The sequence below is a fragment of the Abramis brama genome (assembly GCF_963993115.1).
Source record: "Abramis brama genome assembly, chromosome: 9".
Taxonomy (NCBI): Eukaryota; Metazoa; Chordata; class Actinopteri; order Cypriniformes; family Leuciscidae; genus Abramis; species Abramis brama.
This window is the reverse complement of record NC_139971.1, coordinates 29,910,876-29,937,837: the sequence shown is the minus strand read 5'-3', so window position 1 is coordinate 29,937,837 and position 26,962 is coordinate 29,910,876. Positions and strand designations below refer to the sequence as shown.

The window sequence follows — 26,962 nt, the reverse complement described above, 5'->3', positions numbered from 1 at the left end:
GTTAACATGACGATTTATAAACTTGTCATGGTAGTGACCTCTCTGTACAATTTTCATGAATTCTTTTTTTTACTCCTGGCATAGCCTACTAACTGGATGCCAATTCTCTCATGGCTGCTCTCCTATGTTATCATTCCCTCTGGGGTGAATAGGCGATAGCATGGCTGCTCATCATTGTACTGATAATTACAGCTGAAAACAAAACAATATCACTTTGTTAAATATAGGAGCTGGCTACAGCAAACAATCATCATACACACCTACATGACATCATCAGCTAAGCTGATGTTTTGTAATTTTATAGTTAAGCAGTATACTGTCCAAAATGCCATAACCAGTGTGTCTGTTTTTCATAATCTTTTCACGCCCCCTTGTGGACTACAAGTCGTACTACATTTAAAGCACAATCAAGTATTACACTGCAAGTTAATGGACAAATGGCTTTTATTTTTTGCTTTACCATCCAACATCTTACATCAATAGATACATATTTATCTTTCATTACAGCATTATGTCAACCTTTACAAACAGTCAAGGACACTTTCAAATATGGCATGCTATTACACCTAAACATTTTACTTGGCTTTAATATTATTAGTTTTAAGCTATGTTATTTACTATTATCTTGACAGATGCTGAAATCATGGCAGAATTATAATTTTAAAACATTGTTAACATGTAAACCTCAAATTTCAGTAACAAACACTCTATCAGACCTAATAATGAACAATAAATATTAATAAAGGACAATGTGCTTTGCTAGTGAACCGAATGTCTTTGGTGAGGACTTGAACAGTATAATCAGCTGTGACACGGAGGGTCACAGATGTACCGTGACGGGACGGATCCCAGTCATCGCCTTGGCAAAGACTCTAATAAGAGCACAGGTGAAGAGCAGCATGCCATCTGAGTCCAGCTCATCAAGATCTCACCGCAGACAGAGCCAACATTCCACATGGCATATGGTTTGATATGTATAAATTATGTAGTTTCTCTTTCTCTATTTTCAGCTCTGTGCTCTGTTAGCAGATGCAAGTGGAAATGTAATTATCACACACCTAGAATCATAATTAACACTAACACTACATATTGCAATCTCATAAAGCTACTAGAAAAACAAATTCACAAGTTCATCACATCACTGTATTGCAAACTCTCGTTCGGCTTGTAATTTCCATTATTAGCTTTTGTTATTCTTATAGGCGAAAACATTTGTAGGTTTAAAACTGTCATTGATGCCTCAAATCTTATTTTTATTATGGATGGGTCATTCTCAGGAAATGGTGTCCACATGATGCACTAAATATAATTGTTAGGATACAGAACTTAATGATTTTATGTTATAAAAAAATATATACTTTGGTGTGTAATGCACAGGAATTTTAAAATAAAACATTCAGTATTAAATGTATAATTTTCTTTGCAACATGCAAATTGCCATGCAATTTTATTCCAATTTGTATGTCCATGCATCATAATATAATATAGAAAATATAGAAAAATAACATAGTGATTAATGCTTTAGCTTTACAGAAAAGAAAAAAAAACTTCTAAGCACAAAGCAAAAAAGAAATGCTGACTTTAAAAAAAATAATGTGGTATTGGCCAATGATATTTAACTAAAAACCTGAAATTTTCAAACACAAATGGCCTCGTTTCCTGAGAATGACCTGGATTTTGTCAAAACCTGATCCTAAATCTACAAAACGACTTATCCTACAGCAATAAAGTTGTTAAATTTAGTTCAAATGAATTATTACTACAGGTATGTAAGTGGAGTCATTCTCTTAATACAATATGTTAAACTTCGCAATGTCTGGGACTCAGACGCACACCTTCAAAATGAACTCACACTCCTAATATAAAAAGCAAAGTAACCATAAACTAACACTTAACATTCATAAGCCCATGACATTCTTTTGTTTGCAGTGGGGTGCAGTCATAGTTGGCCCCTGAACAGTCGGAGAGATGGCGTACTAGTGCAGGCTATAGTTGGCAAAGGCAAGGACGCTATTGCTAGAAGTGCCACCCCGCTCCAAAAAACATTGGCAAGGCTCCCAGGAATAACTTCTGTCCTGGTCTTTCCTCTCTGTGTCGCTGTAGCTATGATCTGGAGCGGCTCCTGCATCTGCTTCTCTGAATGCTGTCAAGAACCGTCTCTCGCCTCTGCTGGATACTTAGCGCATCTTATAGTCGTGAGCGATGGCGGCCTCACATAGCTGACCTTTAAAATCCAGCTCAAAGGTAAAGTCCAGATCACGCTGGATAGAAAACAGGAAGAAGCAGAAACGTTAAATTGTAGAATCATAACAATTTGAGTAAAGAAAGTTTAACTGAATAATATATTACCATTCAAAAGTTAGATTTATTGCATTCTAACTTCAATTAATCAAAAGTGACAGTAATGACTTTAAGGGCCCTATTTTAATGATCTAAGTGCATGGTCTAAAGCGCAGGGCAGAAGTGCACTTAGGTCGTGTCTGAATCCACTTTTGCTAGTTTAACGACGGGAAAAACGACGGATCTTGGACAAAGCGCAGAGCAGCATTTTTAAAAGGACGGAGCGTCGCCTTATTTCCCGCTCCAATTTCGCTCCAATTTCGCTCAGCTCACACCACGAGTCTGAAGCATGCTCAGTCAAACCTAAACCAGGATCCATCTGTCTTGCATAGTCATCAACAGTAGACTATTTTCAGTCAAAACTCGGCTCAATAATGGAGTTCAAAAAGTAGGCTACTTCAAAAAGGAAAATGAGAAGTCACACAGGTGTAGGCTACTATTAATATAATAAAACTAACTAACAATGATAATGTGGTACAAGAAAACGAATGTGGAGACATTGTTTCAGTCAGCAAAGATTCATTTTGGAATCTCAAAAGACACATCTCTCGAAAACATGAACGTGAGCTACGCGAACACGCTGGGAAGAAAACAAAAGGTTAGCAAATTGAATACGGTAACTTGTAACAAAGTGTAAATTAAACATAGCGTAATATTCAAACAAATTCGTTTTTTCATTCAAGTAGACCTAATGGTTCGTTTTATTTAGACGAATTTGTGTCATCCGTAATAATATTTATATTATTAGGACCATTTATTTGTTTAATTTTACAGCAGTTTGTGTGTATGGAAGCCAATTTAAATTTTAATCGTGCGTGTTGCGCAAAAGTTCACTTATCAAAATTCTGGCCTTATAGTTAATTTACTTTAAAAAAATGTATGCATATTTTTGTTTATATAATTTTTATTTATATTATTAGGCCCATTTATTCGTTTAATTTTACAGGACTTTTTGTGTAGGCTATATTCCTTCTTACATAAGCCTGTAATTTGAAATAAAACATTTCAATTTGAAAAATGTTGTTGCTCATTAGTTCTTTAGGAGGTAAGGCTGTGGTCTAAGCTAAAAGTGATATAGCCTACATGTAGATTTTTTTCCTTTTTTGGAGCGAGCGGGGGGCGATTTGAGTAGAGCGCGAATTGAGCGCTGAGCGATAATGAGCGGAGCGGCCTGATGTAGCTTTGAGCGGGGGAGCGGAGGGGTGAACAGTTCCGTGAGCGATGAGCGGAGATTCTCACCGCTCCACTCCGCTCACATGCTCTGGTGTGTAATAAACAGAGTGGACGCGCATTGTGGACCCGCCTATAGGCGCATATTACTAATGCGCCCTTTAAATAACAAACAAAATACTGCGCCATTGACTTTAGACCAGGTTTTTGTTGGTCAATGGCGCAGTCTATTTCTGTTGCCTCAAAATAGCAACGCGCCAACAATACACCTCGTTTTCAGACCAACACGCCAATGAATTGCAAAAGACAGTTATAATGTCAGAATTGCGAGATATAAACTCGCAATAGTGAGTTATTAAGTCTGACTTTTCAGATATTTTTTTTCTCACAATTGTGAGTTTATATCCTATGGAAGCTTGTTTCCGCCACAGAAAAAAAAAAGAAGTAATTGCAACTTTTTATCTCACAATTCTGACTTTGTTTCTCGCAATTGCGAGTTTATATCTCGCAATTCTAACATTACAACTTGCAATTCTGACTTTTGCAACACAGTTGCGAGACAAAAAGTCAGAAATGTGAGATAAAAAGTTGAAATTATCTTTTAAATTGTTTTATTCCGTGGGGAAAAGAAGCTTCCATAATATTACCGCAATTCTGACTGATTTTTTTCTTACAATTGCAATTACGAAATATGAGATTACAATATGAGAATACAATATGAGTTTATATCTCGTAATTCTGGCTTCGCAATTGCAAGTTTATATCATGCAATTGTGAGGGGAAAAAAGTAAAAAAAAAAAATCAGTGGTGGAAACAAGCTTCCACGGAAAAGTTTTTTTAAATGATAATAATATTTCGCAGTATTCCTGTATTTTTAGATCAAATAAATGCAGCTTTAGTGAGAATAGAAGACGTATTTTCAAAACATTAATCAAATCATACCGACCTCAAACTTTTGAACAGCAGTGTATTTAAAGAGTCTGGAAAACATGTTTTTGAGCAGTACTTATATTAATCAAAGAAAGAAAGAAAGAAAGAAAGCATAGTAGTAATGAGGGCACATACCACGTTCTTCTCATTTGGCTTCATGCTGACGGTGCCGACTATCTCCTCTCCTCTTTTCACAGTCAAATACTCCTCCAGATAAAACACTGTCTGCTTCCAGTGTGTGTACGGGGCATCTGGTGCTACAGTGGAGTAAACAGAAAACATAAATAACATTAAATAAATAATAGGCTATATCACACATTGTACCGGCCTTACTGGACTCTCTGAAACACTTAGTAATTCTGATTGGTTGCTGCATTTTGTAGGTCAACTATATAATGGCCGCTACTGACCATTTCGTGCTGTCTTTTTTATCATATATAATTCAAACTTCAATCAATAAATCTATATTTCATGTTAATATATTTATTTGCAAGGCAGCCATGCAATAGTTGATTAATATTTCAAAATATCAGGGTCCTGATCATCCTGTCTGTCTTTATTTTGCAATAGATGTGAAACTATAACAATACAAGTGAATCTTGTACTAACCCTGACAAATTCACTTCACATATTCAGGTTATGCTTTCCCAGACATAAATCTGTGTAAGCCGGTACTTATTTCAAGATTGCTGCAAAATAAGATGCAAATGTTTGTGTGTGTGCATTTGAGAGAGGAAGAAAGGACCCTAAAGGAGTCTATGTATTAGTTTTCTTGCCAGCTGAAAGATCACTTGTGCTGCCGTTCCACCCAAGAGGAAACGTCTATATGCTGACTGAGCAATACGCAGAGCCTGAAAGGTCAATAGAACTTAACAGAGCCCTCAGATCAAAATCCCACAACACCTTACAACACTGCAACTCGACATCCAGGAGTCAGGTACTCTCTTGACTATACAATGCATCACACTGCTAAGGTACACAACAGGGGAAAAAAAAGAAATGCAACAACAAAACCCCCACACAAATCCTCAGTGTAAACCAGGAGCACAGATCTAATTTGTGTCCAGGTGCTAAAAAAAGACTTTGGGGACAGAATTAATAACGCAGAGGACATTATATTGCCTATACACAAATATTTCACATGTCATTGATTTACAGTATGATGAATTGTGGAAAGAAAGATAGCAGACCAACAGAGGGCGCTACTCGCCATTACATTCCAACTGGTGTAGGTTTGCTATTGTTGACTGTATTAAACCAAACAACCGCAAGAGCACCATCATTGTGTCTGACTTTACTTCAAAGTAAGGTGCATAATAATACATATAAACTCCCTAATATAACCCTATACGCAAACAGCGTAACACGCGTTTCATGAATAGCGCTAGATCGCGTTTGTTTTTTATGGAAGGCCAATAGGGCCAAAACGTGTGAAACTGTCGCGTAAACACGTAATTACGTCTTAACACGCAATTTACGCGTTAACACGTCATTTACGAGTTAATACGTAATTAACACGTTAACACATTTTGGCCTTCCATAGTTCTTCAGCATCTTGCGTCATTAACAGTTTTTTCTTCAACACGCAACGCATAGACTGTAAAAAATAGGCACTTGCATTTCTGCATTCCGTCAAGATGTAAAATTAGTAGCCTACTCTGTCTATATGAATGAAATCAAGGTGTGTAATTATTAATTGAGTCATGAGGATATGGCTTAGTAAACGTATGTAAAGTCAAATAGCTTAAAATGTAGCCTATTCATAATTGTTTAGCCTACTCAACCTTACCTACATTATACTATAATTAAATAATAAATACATAATTATTATAGTGGGATTTTGTTACTTACTAGCTGGTTACCAAAGTATTATTTTCAGCCCAAAAAGGTTGAGCCTACTGGGTGAACGTCAAGAAAATTAATATTAATGTGCAAACTCAGCAAAGGCTTCACCTCAAGTAGTAGGACTTACAGACTCTGGTTATAGCCTATATGAAATTGTCATAGAAATTGTACTGCTAAAAGTTTATAATAACTTTAATATCGTTAACAAACTTTATAATGCTAAATTGTGATGATAATAAGCAATTATGAACAATATTTATTACAATGACAAAATATAGGCTATTTTATTTATTATAGAGTGTAAATTTATGTGTGTATGTAACTATGTTTCAGGTTTACTTCATCCTTGGTGCCTGTTTTGATTTAATGCAATGTCTTTGGCATTGCTGTTTCACAACTGAGCCACTAGAGTGCAGACATCGATCACAAACTCAAACGACACATTCACATACATCACTGTGGCCACAGGTACATAAAATAGACGTTTTTAAACACGACACCTGTGGAGAAGCCAGTCTTTTTATGACACTTGGTGAATTCGATATTAAAGTAGGTGACCAAAGCATGGACGTAATCGTTCCTCTGGATCTGCAGACAGAAGGAGGAGGTGAAGGACAGTTCCTCTGGCTTCACCGTGTAGATGTCCACTTCCTGAGAAAAGACAAGCAAAGCCTAAGTTGCTATTTCATGGTCAAATGAAGGCTGGCCATGTGCCAGTGGCTAATAATGTTCTCAGCTGTGTTTCTTTGAAGTATCAACTATGTATCAAGAAAATTTAAGCAAAAAAAAATAAAAAGACCTATAAGATTTATATGGATAGCATAACAGAATATTTGGTCTTGGTAGAATGAGAATGATAATTTAAGTATTTAGATGTTTTACATCTGACTGCAGACTTTGGTATCTCCTGAATCTCTTTGCTATCTCACAATTCTGACGTTTTTTTCGCACAATTCATACAAGTCGTTTCCTCTGAGTTATGAGATATAAACTCGCAATTGCGAGTCATAAAGTCTTAGTTCTGAGATATAAATTGCAATTCTGAGGGCAAAAAAAAGTCAGCTCACAATTCGGACATAGTTTCTCGCAACTCAAAGTTTATATCATAATTCTGAGAAAAAAAGTAATTTGTGAGATATAAAAAGACTTTTTATCTAATAATTGCTACATTTATCCTGCAATTCAGATTTTTTTAATCAGTATTGTAAGATACAAACTCACAATTGTGAGTCCTAACTGCAAAATATAAACTCGGAATTAAAAAAAAATAAATAATCATAATTGTGAGATAATGATTATTTTAAATGTATTGTTTTATTCCATGGCAAAAACAAGCTTCCATTCATTTCTCTTTCCTATGGGAGAGAAAAATCATCCAGCTTGATCTCTTATTCTCTCTCTATCCATTTATTCTATCTAATTCTTCTGAAATGTCATACCGTAGCTGGTAGCATTACAGTAATTACGTTAGGATGTTATTACTGCTCTTGGATCAGTACGTTCAGACCACTATTTCAGACTCCATCATTTCCCGACAGTAAACTGAGCCCCTGTCTCTCTGTCTCACCACTGATATATTTGCCTGAAAAACAACGGGAAACTGTTATTTTCTCTCTCTCTTTGTGTTTTCCTCTCACTCTCACCTCCATTAGACATCAGGCTTCCCATTTGTAAATGTGTCCGATCTACTTTAGATTCAGTTATGAAGCACAAAGTTTGAAATGGAGCATTAATCATTGTATCAAACAAGGCGATAGAGGAGGTCCGTGTGAGTGCGTGCTTCACACTTCCATTTAGCACTTCATTTAAGTGCCTTCATCCATTATCCCCCCGCTTTGCTTCATTGGACTGATCTGATCTTTAAAGTAAGTTACTTATCTAAACTTTAAAGAAAGATGGATGTGAGTAAAGGATAAAATGTGACCCTGGACCCCAAAACCAGTCACATGGGTACATTTTTTGAAATTTGATCTGAAAGTGGAATAAATAAGCTTTCCATTAATGTATGGTTTGTTAGGGTAGGACAATCTTTGGCCGAGATACAACTATTCGAAAATCTGGAATGAGGGTGCAAAAAAAATCGAAACATTGAGAAAATCGTCTTTAAAGTTGTCCATTTATGTTTACGATTGTGCTGCATTCACTCACAAAAATATATGTTTTATATATTTACGGTAGGAACTTTACAAATTATCTTCATGGAACATGATCTTTACTTAATATCCTAATGATTTTTGGTATAAAAGAAAAATCGATAATTTTGACCCATACAATGTATTGTTGGCTATTGCCACAAATATACCCGTGCTACTTGTGACTGGTTTTGTGGTCCAGGGTCATTTAATTTCCTCATATCATAAGAGGAAAGGTCAGTTCAGGACATGCGTCAATCAGTAGAAAAATAAAGTGGCATACAATGGCTCCAAATGGTATTAGGACAATTAAGTGGCCCCTAAAAATGCATTATTTATATTTTAAAAAAAAATTACTTTTGGAAAGACACCAAAAGCACACTTCTTAGGCAACATATTTTCAGTCAGAATATAATAATATTAATAAATCAATATTCATAAAATATTATCAATTTGTTTTCATTCCATACATTGAGTGATGTTTTATGTATATGTGCGTGTATGTATATATAACATGAAAATAATCAATCAGATTTTTTATATCAGTGTATCCTTAGCTAAAGGTGACTAGTGACTAGTTAGTTCTGAGAAAAATATAGCATTATTTGATTGTAGATATGGGTTTAATGTTATCTTATATGAAGTGAAATTAATGTACAGACAATGACTGACAATGGTATACATAAAATTCTTAAATCCCTTTATTTAGTCCTTTACATATCAAATTGTTTTCCAGCTTTGATTTGCATCAAAGTTTTAAATTGGATTAGTTGTGACAGAACTGCTAAATTCATATCTGGGAAAAGCTGAAAAGCCTTTTGTTTCAAATATATTTATTCTATATTAGAGAGGATTGCAGATGCATTTCACAGTCCATCTGTGGAGCCATAAACTTTCCAGGCTTGATGAATCCGATTCAACCAATAATCATCTCATCAGCACCTTCTCCAGTGGTTTATAATGAAATGAAATTGCATTTCAACGGATCATTATGTAACTGTCACACTGTGATGCAGCTAATGATCGGTTACACACTAATGCTGGTGTATTCTCTGTGGATCTTTATCTTCTCGTCTACCACACACGCACATGTGAGAAACACACACATACACATATAAGAAGTGTTTTAATGGCTGACCTTGATCAGGCAGGCGCTGGATACCATTTGCTTTGAGTCCACGATGTCCACCAGTGGTTCTTTCATTGCTACGTTCCTGATGCAGGTCATGTCAAAACCATAAACGTTCTCCCACCCTGCTCAAACGTAGACACATTTGATTTTTAATAAACAGAGCATGACTAAGGCCCAGAAAAATACTCTACACGAATGTAAAGATCAGCACTCTATTTCATGTCTCAAAATGTATTTCCAATTTATAGTGCAAGAAATATGTACTGTAGAAGATATTAGCATAAACTATCCTATGGTTTTCTCTTGCTCACTTTAACAGTTTGAAGAAAATCTTCCTGAACAAGTCTGATCTTATGATTAAAGCTACGCTATGTAACTTTATAATATATATATATATATATATATATATATATATATATATATATATATATATATATATATATATATATATATTTATTACGGTGACGCATTGCTGCCACATACATATTATTTTTTCCCCTCAATTATGTCGTAATAACGAGATCTTATGTCGTTTTAACGACATCTTTTTCTCGTAATAACAAGATCCATATGTCGTTAAAACGACATCTTTTTCTCGTAATAATGAGATGCTATGTCGTTAAAACAACATATTTTTTTGCCCTTATAAGGACATGTGTAGTCATGTACAAAATATGCCTTTATCCACATAAAATTGACAGCCTATCGCGCCTTTATCACACTTTTACGTTCAAAAAGCTTAAGCAAACATAGCAGCCCCCAATCATGCAAAATTAATCAATGAGGCCCTTTTTTTAAAATATATTTTATATAGGCCTATAAGTTTTTTTTTTTTATATGATATATTAGGCTATATAATAAGATTTATTTTGTTAATAGGCTATATCTTAATTACCTAGAGATATAATTAAACAAAAAGTTGTCAAAACACATCTAACAGAACATAGCCTAAGTTGTTTATTTTTTACAACATTGTGTTCTTATTTTGTTTAATTAACGAAATGTCAATCTTCGTCTTTATAACAGAAGATACAATACAATACAAAAATCTTCAAGATGTATAACGGATTGTCACCTTATAAACAGTCCTTTGGAATGGAATAATAAACCCTTATAATAAAGAAAAAGCTTCAGTGATAAAGATCAATTGCTGTACACACAGAAAAGCAGATGAGCCCAGAATATGAACGCAATGCATTTAATTATACGTTAAGCGGTTTCCTTCCATAGAAACCCTTTATTATAAAGAAAATAAAGGTGGCTCTTAACGTGTCTTTCTATGGGAGGATGGGATTGCGGTGCAGCAAATCCTTTAAATGGTATTCAATGCAAAACAAAAATGAAAAATACAAGTAGCCAATAAAATAAACAAATTATTGTGGCATTAATTAGCCCATAAACAATATTTATTTTAAAGTCTAAACGAATTTGTTTAAAGAAAAACACCAGCGTTGGGCGTTTATCTGTATAGGCTAAGTGTTTCAGCCGCCCTTTTCAAACTGGCGCAAGAAAATGCAATAGAATTTGATTTGTTAAACATGAAGAGGACTTATCAGTCTGGCATGGCCGCTCGCTCTAACGTAACCTAAATGTTCGCTATTATTAAGCGCATATCCGAGTGTTTGTGCGGAGTGTGGAGCGCGCACTGCATGACATGGATGCGCCGGTGCCATCACTCGCATTTTCCTATCAACAGTGGAAACAACTTAAAATACTCCATCATTTCTGGTCATACAGAATATAATAATACATCAGTCGCAACTACTTTTATTTGTGTAAACTCACAACAACAAGAAAACGTTGTGCTTTTGTAAAATAAAAGAAAACGAACAGGGCACGCTTTCATGATCTGTGAATTGGAGCGCGCCTCACAGACATGAGAAATAAGATCTCGTTATTACGAGAAAAGATGTTGTTAAAACGACATAAGATCTCGTTATTACGACATAATTGAGGGGAAAAAATAATATGTATGTGGCAGCAATGCGTCACCGTAATATATATATATATATATATATATATATATTTTTTTTTTTTTATTTTTTTTATTTTTTTTTCCCACAAAATTACTGGTTTCCCTACATTTTTAATCTAACAAGTGCTACCTAGACTTCTTTCAAAAACATAAAAAAAAAAAAAATCGTACTAACCCCAAACGCCTGAACGGTAGTGTATAAATCAAACATTTAGTTTGTTATAGTAAATGTATTATAAGCTTTTTTTTAATAAGTTTTTAATGAGTCTTTTTTTTTTTTTGGAAGGAAAATCAGAATCAATATACTGTAACAAGAAGATAAATTTACTTGAGAAATAACACGGCATAAGATTGCTGCTTTCATAGATTGTAACTTTTATCTTGGGTATATTTTGTCTTAATGTATTGGCAAATTTCCCCCCCATTTGTTTTTAACTTGTTTATGAAGTGAAAAAAAATCTGCTGGTAAGATCTTTGTCAATGACACTCAGGATCTGTTGTGCACCAAATCCTCCACCATCGTCCTGTCAGTCATCTCAAGTGATAAGTGAGTACTGACTCCAGCTGAACTGAGCAAACGCTTTCAGTTTATAATTGTAGCATATGCTGTCCCAACTGAACAAAATGGTTTTTATTTCTATTAAAAAAAGAAAAACGACAATGGGGTGGTGCTGCGGCGTGCAAGCAATGTAATCGGTATACTGTCGAACACAGTGTAACACCAGTAACACAGACTACCAAAGCAAGCCTAGTGTATGTATGTGTGTATTGGGACTCACAGTGAATCTTGAAATCCTTGTACTGCCTGTCTTCAATGGCCACCACATAAAGAGCAGCCCTGTCTGGGAACATCAGACCTCCAGGTTTCTAAAGATGAAGAACACAGAGTCTATGTTCAGTCTCTAGAGACATTGGCTGTACACATACTCTCACACAAAACCATGCTTCCTGTATTACACACACACACAAACACTGACCAGCCACTTATCTCTGGCGTAGATGACCGTGTTCAACATTGACTCATAAAAAAGGCAGTAGCCCATCCACTCTGAGATGATAATGTCCACCTGATCTACCGGCAGCTCGGTCTCTTCCACTTTCCCTTTAAAGATGGTTATAACTGGAACACACAGACAAATAAGGCCATGCTTGACAGATCCTTTCTACTCTTTAAATTTTTAAGGTCAGTTAAAAGATGTGGGTCAAAACATATGTGTGTGTGAGTGAGAGAGAGAGAGACTCCAGCTGAGAATATAAAACATCAACTTTTATTGCACTTCCATGAAGAGATACTGCAGTGGTCTAATGCCTGAATGAAAACTGAGCATGTTATAGTGATATTGTTCTAGCTAATTGAAAGAGCCATAATAACCTGTTAGCAATGTGCTGTTTGCTTGCTAACCGATGGCTAACTGAAAACAAAAAGAAAGGGAAATATTTAATTGGACCATTTTTAGCTTTGGTAATATGTGATGCATTTTAAAAGATGTTGACGTTTCATGATTACTAATTACGGTACTGAGCAATTTTTTTTCCATCATTTCCAATCAGATACTGAACAGTATTAAAGTTTTAGCCAATTTCTTTTTTATTATTGGATAGGATTCTATTTGTAATATTTTTGACAAATAAATGTAGCCAGGGTTTGAAATTAACTGAAATTAAAAATCAACTGTGGCGGGTAACGCTGTCAAATCACTAGCCAATTTGGCGTGTTACTTATTATGTTTACTCACTTTGCTGGGGAAGTTTGTGTAAACTAAATCTGCGCAGATTTAGCGCAAATACTCAACTTGTGAGTCATCATGATATATTAAATAGAGTGTATTGTGCAGAATCTGCTATATCTGGCTTCCTTGAACATGCATGTCACTACGCAACAAATAACGGTGCGCTTGTTCCATACTACGACATTGAAGCAATAGCGAAGATTAAAAAGCATTTGGTTGAGAATGTTCTTTGTACTGTATTGATCTGTCCACCTAAAACACATTTTTGGTGAAAAGGATGAGGATGAAAGAGGAAGGGAGGAAATGGATGACAGGATTTAAATGAATGTATGAAATTCATATATATATATATATTATATATATATATATATAAGCTATATATATAAGCTATAAGCTGTGACTTAGTAAATTCATTTCATTTCATTTTTTCCTTTTTCTTTTGGCTAGTAGAAGTTCTGAATTGCCGGTAACTTAAAAAATTTGTAGCCAAATTGGCTGGTGAGTGAAAAAGTTAATTTCAAACCCTGAATGTAATATTCAATTTAAAAGTTTCATCATGCATACTACATTTCTATATTTTGTCTTGCTAGTAAACCAACACTTAAACTTTATCTTATTTGGATGTCAGTAAGATTCAAGTGACATTAAAGACATTACATCACAATATATTTAATATATTTAAAAAAAATAATAATACTGATTAACAGTTGTTTTTGGAAAGACTGTGTCCTTTATAGTCATTTTATCATTTATAGAGCAGAATATTTGCAATTTCAATTCTCTCTTAATATTCAGATTACTGCAGAGGTTTTAAATTATGTATATTTAGGAGGCTGAATAGAAGAACGCTCGACGACCACTCTTTATCCTATCAGTGTCTCATCCTATTTGTCATCCTGCTTTTCTCACACACCCACACAAGCCAGCCAACTACACAGCAAACACACACTTCTACAACATCGACACACATTGAATCTGCTTACCACTGTCCAGATGATTGGCCTTGATGATTTTCTCAGAGTATTCTGATATACTCGAGCATTCAATCTGAGAAACAGAAAACAAAAAACAAAAAACAGAACAATATAAAAATGTAACTTACAGTTGTTATTCACCATAGTCTTGTGCTTCAAGCACATAAATGAATGGTTGGTTATAGGTGCTGGTTTAAGTGGTGGACAGTGTTTTACCTTCCCTATCTATATATCCTCTTTCAGACAAGACATAGCTTATAGAAACACTGTGATTTGGTTAATGTTAAAATAATTGGTTCCTAGCAGTCACCATTATGTTCAGTTTAGCTCATTTCATAGACTTTTAATTTGTATTAAAAATGCGAGAATTGGAGAAGATAGGAGAGATCATATACAGCTACGGCACAGAGAGATTCGGAGTGAAACGCATGGGCCACAGTACTCAGAAGGAACCTTCAGTCCAACTTAAGTCCAGGAGGAAGCAAGAGATTGAGCGTCTTGTGAAAGAGAGAAGATGCCTGAGAAGACAGTGGAAGAAGGCCACAGAAGTGGAAAGGGAAGGAATTGAGGTGTTACAGAGTGACAGCAAGCAGCGCCTTGCAACGCTGCAAACAGCAGAACGCTTGAGAAAGCAACGTAAGAAGAAAGAGCGAACAAGGACTGCCTTCTATAGAGATCCCTACAAGTTCGCCAAAGACCTCTTTGTCAAGAAGAAAACTGGGACTCTCAAAGTACCTATGAGAGAACTGGAAGAGCACCTGAGAAAGACCTACTCCGACAATCAGAGGCATGTGCCAGTCACCACCCCCGATGACATGCCACCAATCCAACCACCTGAGCACCAGTTGGACACCAGACCCCCAATATAGAGAGAAGTTGAGAACACAGTAAAACGGGCAAGAACAGCATCAGCCCCTGGGCCCAACGGTGTTCCATATAGGCTATATAAGAACACACCAGGTGTCTTGAAGGTCCTCTGGAAGTTAATGAAGGTGACATGGGAAAAAGGTATCATACCTAAGGCATGGCGAAGGGCAGGAGGGATACTAATTCCCAAAGAGAAGAACTCCTCAACCATCCATCAATTCCGGCAGATCAGCTTACTGAATGTGGAAGGAAAAATGTTCTTCAGTGTTGTGGCCCAAAGACTCTCAGCATTCCTGCAAAAGAACAATTATGTAGACACCTCAGTGCAGAAAGCAGGGATAAGTGGTTTCTCAGGATGCTTGGAACACGCAAATGTCATCTGGCACCAGGTACAAACGGCTAAGAAGGAAAAGAAAGACTTGCATGTGGTTTTCTTAGACCTTGCCAATGCATTCGGGTCAGTGCCTCATGAGGTGCTGTGGGCAGCTTTCAAATTCCCAGAGGGCATCACAAGGCTGGTCAAAGCCTATTTCCAGGACCTCCAGGTCTGCGTTACAACTCAGGCTAGTACAACTGCCTGGCAGCACTTGGAGATAGGCATAATGGTGGGCTGCACCATCTCCCCACTGGCCTTCACAATGGCAATGGAGTTGATAATTAGGGCATCTCGATGGGTGGTTGGAGGGGAACGTCTGAAGAGTGGGCTGCGGCTTCCTCCAATCAGGGCATATATGGATGACATGACGAACATAACAACGACTAATGCATGCACCAAACGCCTGCTTTACAAACTCCAGGAAAACATCAGATGGGCACGAATGGAGATTAAACCCAGCAAATCCCGCAGTATCTCCATTGTCAAGGGCCAGATCGTAAATGAGAGATTCCACATCAATGACGAGCCGATACCAACTATCCTGGAGAAGCCCATAAAAAGCCTTGGTCGGTGGTACAATATAGATCTCAAAGATGCCAAACAGGTGGAACAATTAAAACAGGATACCATCAGTGGCCTGAAGCAGATTAACAGCACTGCCCTCCCAGGGAAGCTGAAGCTCTGGTGCCTTCAGTTTGGACTGCTGCCCCGCCTCATGTGGCCAATTTCCATCTATGAGGTCACCCTATCCCACGCCATTCGGTTGGAGCAATTGGTAAACGTGCAGGTGAGAAAGTGGCTTGGACTACCCAGATGCCTTCAGCAGCATAGGACTGTACGGCAATGGAGCCCTCTCTCTGCCAATCTCAAGCCTGGTGGAGGAGTACAAATGCTCTAAAGCAAGGCTTGATATGACCCTCACAGAATCCCGGGATCCCTTTGTCAGAGGGGCTGCTCCCGCCTTAGCCACAGGGAGGAGGTGGAAGCCAGGTGTGGCAGTGGCACAGGCAAAATCCGCCCTTAGACACCGGGATATAGTGGGCCAAGTCCAACAAGGCAGAGGGGCCCTAGGGCTGGGAGCAACAACACCCACATGGCAGAAGGCTACTCCAGCTGAACGCCGGCGCCTGGTGGTTGAGGCGGTGCGCCGAGTGAGGAAAGGATGGAACGGGAGATTGACAGACGGATCGGTGCAGCTTCTGCAGTAATGCGGTCGATGTACCGGTCTGTCGTGGTGAAGAAAGAGCTGAGCCGCAAGGCGAAGCTCTCGATTTACCGGTCAATCTACGTTCCTACTCTCACCTATGGTCATGAGCTTTGGGTCATGACCGAAAGGACAAGATCCCGGATACAGGTGGCCGAAATGAGCTTTCTCCGCAGGGTGGCTGGGCGATCCCTTAGAGATAGGGTGAGAAGCTCGGTCACTCGGGAGGAGCTCAGAGTAGAGCCGCTGCTCCTCCACATCGAGAGGGGTCAGCTGAGGTGGCTCGGGCATCTGTTCCAGATGCCTCCTGGACGCCTTCCCGGGAAGGTGTTCCGGGCGCGTCCCACTGGGAGGAGACCCCGGGGAAGACCTAGGACACGCTGGAGAGACTATGTCTCCCGGCTGGCCTGGGAACGCCTCGGTGTCCCCCCAGAAGAGCTGGAGGAAGTGTCTGGGGAGAGGGAAGTCTGGGGATCTCTGCTTAGACTGCTGCCCCCGCGACCCGGCCCCGGATAAGCGGAAGAAGATGGATGAATGGATGGACATGCGCATATACTACGATGGAAACTATAAATCCTTCAATGTGAAACAAAAAAACTTAAAATATACTTAACTAGAACTAGAACGCATTCACAAACATCAGGCATCCGAATGCAAGATAACATGAAAGCGTTTTCTGCGTTTCGTCATTTAATATGTATGATAAAGAGCCACAGTGGCTTACCTCATTGCAGCAACGTCCATTTTTATTACAGAAACGTACAAAACTTACCCGACACAGCAACACTGGCTCAACCAATGGCATGAGTTTGTGTTGGGACGTTCTGCTTTTCTGACCAACGTCACTATTTTTGAAGTTCTGTTTGGTTAGTCTAGTGGTGCTAAAATAACACAGAGCTAGACAGATTTAGAAGTTTGCAAAAATGTGTGTTTGTCTGTGGAGGATAGTTAATTGTTATATATTATGTTTTGTTACACTACCATTCAAAAGTTTGTGGCTGGTGAGATTCTTCAATGTTTTTGAAAGAACCCTCTTATGCTCGCCAAGGCTGCATTTATTTGATAATAAATACAGTAACAACAGTAATATTGTGAAATATAATCACAATAAATTGTTTTCTATTTAAATATATTTTAAAATGTCACATGATCCTTCAGAAATCATTCTAATATGTTTTTGGTGTTAAGGAAACATTTCTTACTAATATTAATGTTTGTGGAAACTGCAATATAAGTTTCTTTATAGGATTTTTTAAAATAGAAAGTAAAACAAACAGAATTTATTTGAAATAAAAATATTTTGTTCTCAAGCACACATAGTAACAAGGCTGTCAGTGGCCCGAGGCTGAAGGGAAGAGGTGGAGTGAGTAAGTAGGAAGCTGCCAGCAGTATAAGTGAGAGGTTGATTCCTGACAGCACAGATCCTTCTGCCTCATGACATCCCTTGGGTTTTCTCAGCGATTGTTTGTGTCCAAAGCCATCGCCGTCAACTCGAGTGTTGCACAAGGAGTCAGTCAGCATCGCTTCAACTGACAAACTCTCAGAAGCCTCTCTTTCTCCTACATGGCAGCCCCATTGGTTTCTGTAAAAGTTTCACGTACTGCAGTGGGTCAGCATTGAGTTTAAAAGTAATCAGAGAAGCCCATAACACAGTCAGCACATTTCCACTTTCAGAAGAAAAGTTTTTGATGTGCATGATCAAGATGAGAGGAAAGTGCCTGGGCCTGAGCTGCAGTAAACAGAGATGAAGGGCAAAACTTTGCAAACATGACAAGTTCAAATATTATATATATATATATATATATATATATATATATATATATATATATATATATATATATATATATATTATAATATATATTATATTATATATATATATTATGAAGTATCTTGTTAAGCATTAATGGACTTCCTGGTTTAATACATGTTGTCAAAGAAATCATTTTTTCACAGTAAAGCTCTTATAATGGAAGCATATAGGTTTTTGCATCAGGGTAAATGTTATACAGTTTCATTAGCTAATAAACCCATGGCATGACATGTGTGAGGACACAAGAAAAGGACTGTTTTGCAAACAGGGAAATCAAAATAATTTCAGTGATAAGTTATAGGTGCATGTTACATAACATATATGGACAGCACGCCAAATACGCATACTTAAACATCTGATTATTTGTAAGTGTGAACTATGAACTATGAGAACCATGTGTGAACTATGTCTATGCTCTTTAGGTGTCTTGTAAGGGGATTATTTGTAAGTGTGAACTCGTGAATTGGGATATGTCTGCGTGTGTGTGCATGATAGCATGTGCGTGCTCTGACGCAAGACAATCAACAAGCTGCGATGCTCTCGTTGCAAACTAATCTGAGAAGATGAGTCAGCCCGAGGCACTCGCAGCTGCTGCTGCCGACGATTTAGTGACAGAATGAAAAGCACCTCAAAGATATGGCAGTATTTTGGTTTTAAAAGAGATGAACACATGCAGACTGAAGTTATTTGTAAAACATGTAAATCTCGAGTGGCAATGCGAAAGGGAAACTCTGCAAATCTTTGCAGTCACCTCAAGATGAAGCACAACAATTTGTATCAGCTATGTTTGGCAGAAAAATCTTCAAGCACAGGTGAATCAACCCTCGTTCCAGAACCTAACACTCCATCGCATCAAACTTTGAAAGATTAACACCGTATCCTGCAAGCTCCTGGCATCATCGAGAAATAACATGCTATCTGGCAAAGGATATGGTTCAAATCGGCATAGTCGGGAAATCAGGTTATGTGCACTTGATGAATACCAAAGACAAATGGTATAACATTCCCTCTCGCTCTTATTATTACCAAACTGCTATCCCCCAAATGTACGAGCATACTCATGACCATGTCAAGTTGGAACTGAGAGATGTCGAACATTTTGCATGTACGACAGACCTCTGGTTAGAAAACAACAGAGCTGTACATTAGTTTAACGGTTCATTTTATTGACCAAGACTTTAAAATGAGAAGTCTGTGCTTACAGAAAGAATATTTTCCCATTGATTACAGCGGGGCAAAACAGCTCTGGGACTGCGAGAGGCTTTGTCTGGTTGGAAATTGAGTGAGGCGTATCTAGTGAGTTGTATCATGGACAACGCAACCAATATAATTAAAGCTATTGGAACATTTCTCCCATAGCTGGAAAAAGAAAGAAGCACTGAAGAAAGCACAGAGCGAACTTAACCTGCCAGATTATAGTCTGATCACAGAGTGCCCAACACAATGTGGCATTTAGCAGCAAATGATGGAAAAGATACTTGAAGTACACTTGAGTACACAACATCTGGTTGAGGCCCTTGAGTCAGTAAACAAGGCATTGAAGCCACTTCAAGAGTTTACTGATGCTCTGTCTGCGGAGGACTACATGAACATTTCTTATCTACAGCCAGTTCTTCATTTACTGAAGACAAAAACAGAGAACACAGTGCTGACATTCTCAACTAAAACCAAAAATGCTGGCCTACATGGAGGCAAAATATGAGGATCACCAAACCGATCTCACGGCAATTCGTACGTATTTTACGAGGTGGCTAATTTGTACGAATTCATACGACCTCACTTGTACGATTTTTGATAAATCGTACATATTTTACGAGTTGCCCAATTCGTATGAATTCGTATGAATGACCTGCCCCTAAACCTACCCATCACTGGGGTTTAGACAAATCGTACGAATTCATACGAGTGAGGTTGTACGAATTCGTATGAATTAGCCACCTTGTCCGCACTTGTACAAATTGGTCGTGAAATAGCGTTGGGATCACACAAAACCCAAACTCTGCTGAACATTGCCCCTTTTCTTGACCCAAGGTTAAAAAAAGACTACATTTGTGAGGAAAAACTGTCACAAATGAGCTCAAGGGCAATATCAGAAATGAAGGCAATTCAGAAGTTATTTTAAATGGCAAGAATGATTTGAGCTCTTGAGTGCCTCCATGCTTTATTATGAATTATTTTACTTTCTTTTCTGGGAGGCACAGCCTGCTGTTGACATCCCATCATCAGCAGGTGCTGAATCAGGGAATCAGCCAAGCCAAAGTGCCATAGCCACAAGTGCAAAGAGGACGAAGTCTTTCAAAAACCTTTTACAGACCTCAGTCACATCTACATCTCCATCTGAATCCTCTGACCAATCAATGAAGCAGAATTTGACAGCTACATTCTGATGCCCAAACTCCACACTGTGTCTTTGTGTGTCTGCCACCAGCACACCCTCTAAAAGACTTTTCAGAACATCAGATAATTGTGTTATTATATGTCAACACACATCTCTGAAACCAAGCAAAGTGGAAATGCTGGTTTTCTTGTCCAAAAAAATCTGTAACAATTTTAGTATGAATGCTGAAACGTGACTAAGCAAGCAAGCCATGTGAGGAAGACAATAAGAGAGGAAAAGAAGTAACTCCACTCTGTTTCAAGTGAGATCGAAGAGTAGGGGTGTAACCAAATTTGCCCATCCATCTCTGTCCATCATCATGGCCTCCTAATTATCCCCATATATTGGCTTCAACACTCTGTCCCCTCTCCACCAATAAGCTGGTATTTGGTTGGCGTTCTGGTGCAATATGGCTGCCGTCGCATTATAATATAGTACTTGATGTTTTCATGTTGATATACAGGTAACTATACCAAGTTGAGCAAAGTGTTGGTGGTATTTAAATTGTTTTTCTTGTTTGTTTGTTTGTTTACATTGTTAAAAATCTGATTTGTTTTATGCAACAGTAAAACGTGGCTGTTCACTTTCAGAAGTTGTAGTGATATTTTCTTTTTCCTGAAATAATGTGAAACAGATACTGTATGCTGGTCATATATTTTTATATATATTTTAATTGATTTTAGAAACTTATAGCATTATTGTATCCAATATCGCATTATTTTTCAAGTTATTGCATATCGCATTTTTCTTCAATATCATGCAGCCCTACTATACACCATGTGAAAGCAAATAAATATCTAGTTTTAAACCTCATAAACATCACTACAAAGTGTAGTATTAGCATTTGCATTTATGCATTTGGCAGACGCTTTTATCCAAAGTAGGTTATATTGTATTTCATGCTATACAATTTATCAGTTATGCATTCCCTGGGAATCGAAACACTGATTTCGGTGTTGCTATAGCGCCATGCACTATTAAAAAAAAAAAATACTATATTTAATATTAGTCACATGATCAGCAGATGATAGGTGTAAAAAACAATAAACTACTCAACTTAAAATCTATATTGTTGTTGTTATGTCCCATCAGCTCAAATTTGAGTCTTGGTGACTTGATAGACTAAAGAATTGAAAAGGATTCGTTTTTGTACAACTCTGATGAGATCCTCCAACGCCCGTCTTGTCGTTTTTTGTAATCATATCAATCCATATCATTGGCGGTCTTCCTCTGCACCTTGCGCCCTCAGATTTTGATATCCTTTTCCAGTGATCTTTCCCTTCGAACCATGTGGCCAAAATATGACAAACACAGTTTCATAATTTGTGCTTCGAGTGGCATTTCCAGTTTGATTTCCTCTATGATTGACTTGTTAGTCCATTTCGCTGTCCATGGCTCGCACAGGATTCTTCTCCAGCACCATATTTCGAATGAGTCAATCTTCCTTCAATCTTACTTCCGGACTGTCCAGCTTTCGCAACCGTAGGTGACAACCGAGAAAATGAGGGTCTGAAATATTTCATCTAGAGGCTGCATAGCATATATATGTGTGTGTGTGTTTAAGATTTACATGTGTGTGTGAAGTTTAAGATTTATATATAAGTTGCTATTTTTTTAAGGGTTTGATGAGGCACTAATTGTCCATACACAGTTTGTTCTAAAGTATTAAACTTTAGTGTGTAACTCATTCTGCTTCATTTAAGCTGTGGTTATGTATGATTTTTTGCCTGGCAGACAGTAAAATGGGCAAAAAAATCATAGAAACGTACAATGAAGCAGAGACAAGAACAATATATTCATCTTATTTTTCAACGAACCTGAAAAATCAAGGCATTTGAATTTGTATGACTTTTGATTAATTAAGAATCAAGAAGAATAACAGATTGCAGTTAACGGTAAAACCATTTGTGCTATGAAAGTGTGTTTATGATTATGATAAAACATTTAAATAATATGATTTGGCTACAAAATGACTAATAATGGCCACAGCTGCTCTTACATTAAAGGGGTGGTATAATGCCCTTTTCACAAGATGTTAAATAAGTCTTTGATGTTCCAAGAGTGTGTGTGTGAAGTTAGCTCAAAATACCCCACAGATATTTTTATATAGCATGTTAAAGTTGTCACTTTTTGATGGTGAGCAAAAACGCACCGTTTTTGTGTCTGTCCCTTTAAATGCAAATGAGCTGCTGCTCCTGGCACAGGGGGCGGAGCTTCAACAGCTTGTGTCCTTTTACCTCACACAAACATGCACTGGAAATTTCAAAAACCTTTATCCTTTTATGTTCAAACCGAAGTCAGAAAGATGTGAAAGAAGAAGTGAAAACATGTAGACAACATTTCTGAATGGTTAGTTGATGAATTTATGTAGCTTATATGTGTAGTTATCTTCTAGTCATTGATTAGCATATTCTGTCTTGATAATCTATAAATCATGTTCCGTGGGCGGGATTTATGTAAATTTTAGGGTTAGTGATGTCACTAACCCGGGAGGAATGTCGTGTAGTCTCTACCAGCCGTTTGTTGTAGTCCTTAAAAAGCAATTTCTTTAAAAGAAAATATCTCCCTTTGCTTTGAACTTTGAGCATTGTAACTTTGCAGATGTTGTTTATGCTCAAACAGCAACATTACACACTAACTAAAGTTAGAAAAGTGAAATCATATTCAACCACCCCTTTAAAAATAAGGTGGATATCAATATCAAAATACCATGCAGAATACCCTAGTAGTGTGGCAGCCAATTTTGCACAGGAAAGCAAAATGTAAAAATCTAGTTTATATTCTGCACTGAGCAAGTGTTTTTTGTTTGCGATGAGCACTGTAACATAGACACTGAGGAGAGTTTGCACTCTCTGGCATTTGATGAATATGATGAAGCCATTCAGAGAATTGTTCATTATCACAGTGCAACTGGATAAGAGCAGCGAGGTGCAAATCACATCAGCTCAATTACAGCAGAGACCGCGACTCAGACAGACACCAACACATGGCTAGGCTTCCCGAGGTAGTTTCGTTCTCTTCTGAAAACTGAGAAAAGCTCTTGAACATTCTGTCCCAAGAGGATGGCAGGACACATAAAATCGAGTTTTTTTTCTCTCCGTTCATACTCTAACTTGGCTTAACAAGCTCTGGCTTTAGTTCTCAAAGAGAAAGTGCAAAACAAGCACCACATGGTTAATGTGGCCCCTCTGACCTTTACTGATTTCTTTGGTGTGCCTTTTCCTCAGATTTATCCGAAGAGCCAATTACCACATCCTCACAATGTAGTGCGTTAGAGCCTGATACATCAGCACGGCCAATAAAGGCTGCCCGCTAAAAACCTTCACTAACCACTGGGGAGGAATGCATTAAGGGGGAGAGGTCTGAATGGACAGGTCAGGAAGTGAGGAAGCGAAATGGAATGAAATCGGGGAATTGCAAGAAAGAAAAACAGAAGGGGTCCCTTATAAAAAAAAGTACTATGGTGGTGTCATGGTATAGTGATGCTATCACATGGTAGTTCAAATCACAGATACCAGTCCTGCAGAGAGGGATTTTGAGCCAGGTCACTATCTGATGCTGGTGGAGGAAAACGGTTTCTGACTTGCTCCTCCAAAATTCCCCAAAGTGGCTCTAAAATATTTATATCTGGTGACTGCGCAGGCCATGAGCGATGTTCAACTTCACTTTTATGTTCATCAAACTATTTTGTCACAAGTCTTGCTGAGTGTATTGGTATGCTACAATGCTGAATTTGGCATCACAACATAATGTTCATTATGAAAAAATTTATATATTTAAAATGACATTTAACAGTGTTACTAAATTATTTTTAAAGCCTAATTAAATCTGTAACTAAACTATACTAATTTTTACTGTAAAGCTGCTTTGAAGCAAGTACATGAAGTATGGTGTAAATATTGCTATATAAATAAAATATTGGCTGATATATAATAAATATTGAATGATAAATTAGTGATAAGGTGTATATACACATATATTTGTTTGTCATGGCCTTTAAACAATTTTTTTTCAGTTTTGAACTTATATTTGTGATCCTTATTAGGAAATAAGTTGGTGGTAATATATGATCATATCTCTCTAAAAAAAGAGGATTATTCGCTTACACCTTCAAAAGCTCTTGGTGCGACTGCAACACATGATGCTATTTTGGGCTCAGTGGATCATTCCAGCAGGGTAGGAGGCTACAGGCTCATGTGGTTTTAGGCATAAGGAGGGCTTCTTACCCCATACACGTGCTTGGCTCCGGCCTTGGCAGCAAACATGGAGAGGATGCCAGTACCACTCCCCACGTCCAGCACGATCTTGTCCTTGAAGATGTGTTTGTTATGGTACATGGAGTTCCTGTATGTCATCGTCCTCACTTCATCCTTTAGCATTTCCTGTACATCCATGCATGCACAAAAAACTTTTTACTACTTTGTAACATGATTGTGTTTTAAATTCTGGTGAGCTGACTACCTAGACAACGTTTGAAAACGTTTCTTTAACAGAAAAGTACCATAGTATAATCATGGTTGTTTGGGCACGGTACCATGGTTTATTGTTCCTTTGTGTGCCACTGAAATACAATGATATATTGATATGGTAATCACTGGACATGGAAATATCTTTTGATTTGATGCATCATTACACCTTGTAACGGCCTTTTTTTAGAAAGAGTATGGGCCCATGAATGAAAAAAAAAAATAAATAAATAAAATAAAATAAAAAAAAATTATATATATATATATATATATAGCAATTAAAAGGCCTTTAAGTATACTTATAAAAATGTGGCACATGTGTCTTTTTGCTGTGAAATCTTTACTGATTTTTAGTAAAAGTATGAATAACTTTTATGTTGTTAGTAATAGTAATCAATAAAAATTAAATACAGTAATCTGCCAATAGATAGGTGAAGATTTTGGGAATTGTAGGTGCGTTTGAAAATGCCTACGATAACAAAGCATCATGGTATTGTCTTGGTTTTTTGGACATGATTTTTTGAAGTACTTTGGAGTACCATAAAACTATGGTATATTAATACATAATCATTCATTACCACGGTTATTATTCAGCATTATTGTAAAAACATAAAATAAGACGTGGATCTCTGACAACCTGTGAGAACGTAAAAAAGTTGCTGTCACCATTACAGCATGTCTCCTCAGATCTATGCAGCTTTTTTTGGTGTACGCCTCTGTCACATTTAGATGAGAGAAGGGGAAAAAAAGATCTGACCTATATACTAAAAATGAGTCTGAACAAAATTAATCTTGCAGGTCTCGCCTGAACCTCCCGTTCTCTGCACTCTCTCATCCTATAACTCAATGACACCCCCACCCCGTCACTCTCTCCTGCTCCAGTTCTCTGCATACTCTGCATTATATATAACTCCCAGCATAAATCAACATGACTGATGCTGATTAACCATGAGTACTTATATCCTACAGTACATCATATGTCTCAGCATCTATGTTAAAATGCAAGCATCAACTGCTCTGAGGTGCTCATACCTCATGAATGCCGAAGTGGGCATACGAGTCAAAATAGTAATCCCTGGAGGTCATCTCATCGGGGTTGAGGAACTTGGCCATCTTTCCTCTGCCGGGGCAGCTGGGTAAGCTGGCTGAGTGAGGGGTGTGAGGCGCGAGGGATGGGTGTGTGGGCCGCTGGGCATGATGGACCGTTGACAATGGTTTGGGTAGAGGAGAAGGCTGGACCGACTGGGATGGGGCGGCACTCAGGGGCTGTTGCTAAAACGAGGAGAACAAGAGAAATTCTCGTCATGGTAATGTGAAAAAAATATGGTATACAGTGGCACCAAAAAGTATTTTGACTCTTAAACCATCCTTAAATTTTTTTGAATGTTGAACAAAATATCAAACTAGGAAATATGGACACATAATGCAAAAAATGCAAAAAAATAATTAAATGATAAAACAATAGATATACTGTTAAAAATGAAGACACCTCCTGGTTATCAAACATCTGCTGGGACATCTGTGTGAACTTTTTTTTTGACGATTTTATAATGTTTTAAAAAATGTATTTTGATAAATAACATGAATTATAATTGATGTGCTTAATTAAAATAAAGTCACAATGCAAAAACAAA

General features: G+C 37.5%; 1 protein-coding gene across 2 annotated transcripts in view; it reads right to left on the bottom strand.

Annotated features, from left to right (window-relative positions):
* Positions 1-427: 427 nt before the first annotated feature.
* Positions 428-26,962, bottom strand: part of LOC311089399 (protein arginine N-methyltransferase 8-B) — a 38,551-nt gene continuing 12,016 nt past the window's right edge. For both annotated transcript variants that reach the window (XM_084124068.1, XM_084124067.1), the window contains exons 2-10: positions 26,361-26,600; positions 25,089-25,244; positions 14,238-14,301; positions 12,502-12,644; positions 12,304-12,391; positions 9,556-9,671; positions 6,786-6,936; positions 4,576-4,697; positions 428-2,261 (exon numbers count right to left, since the gene is read on the bottom strand). In XM_084124068.1, coding sequence (XP_083980194.1) covers positions 2,178-2,261; positions 4,576-4,697; positions 6,786-6,936; positions 9,556-9,671; positions 12,304-12,391; positions 12,502-12,644; positions 14,238-14,301; positions 25,089-25,244; positions 26,361-26,600 — 1,164 coding nt within the window. In that variant the 3' untranslated portion in view covers positions 428-2,177. The remainder of the gene's footprint in view (positions 2,262-4,575; positions 4,698-6,785; positions 6,937-9,555; positions 9,672-12,303; positions 12,392-12,501; positions 12,645-14,237; positions 14,302-25,088; positions 25,245-26,360; positions 26,601-26,962) is intronic.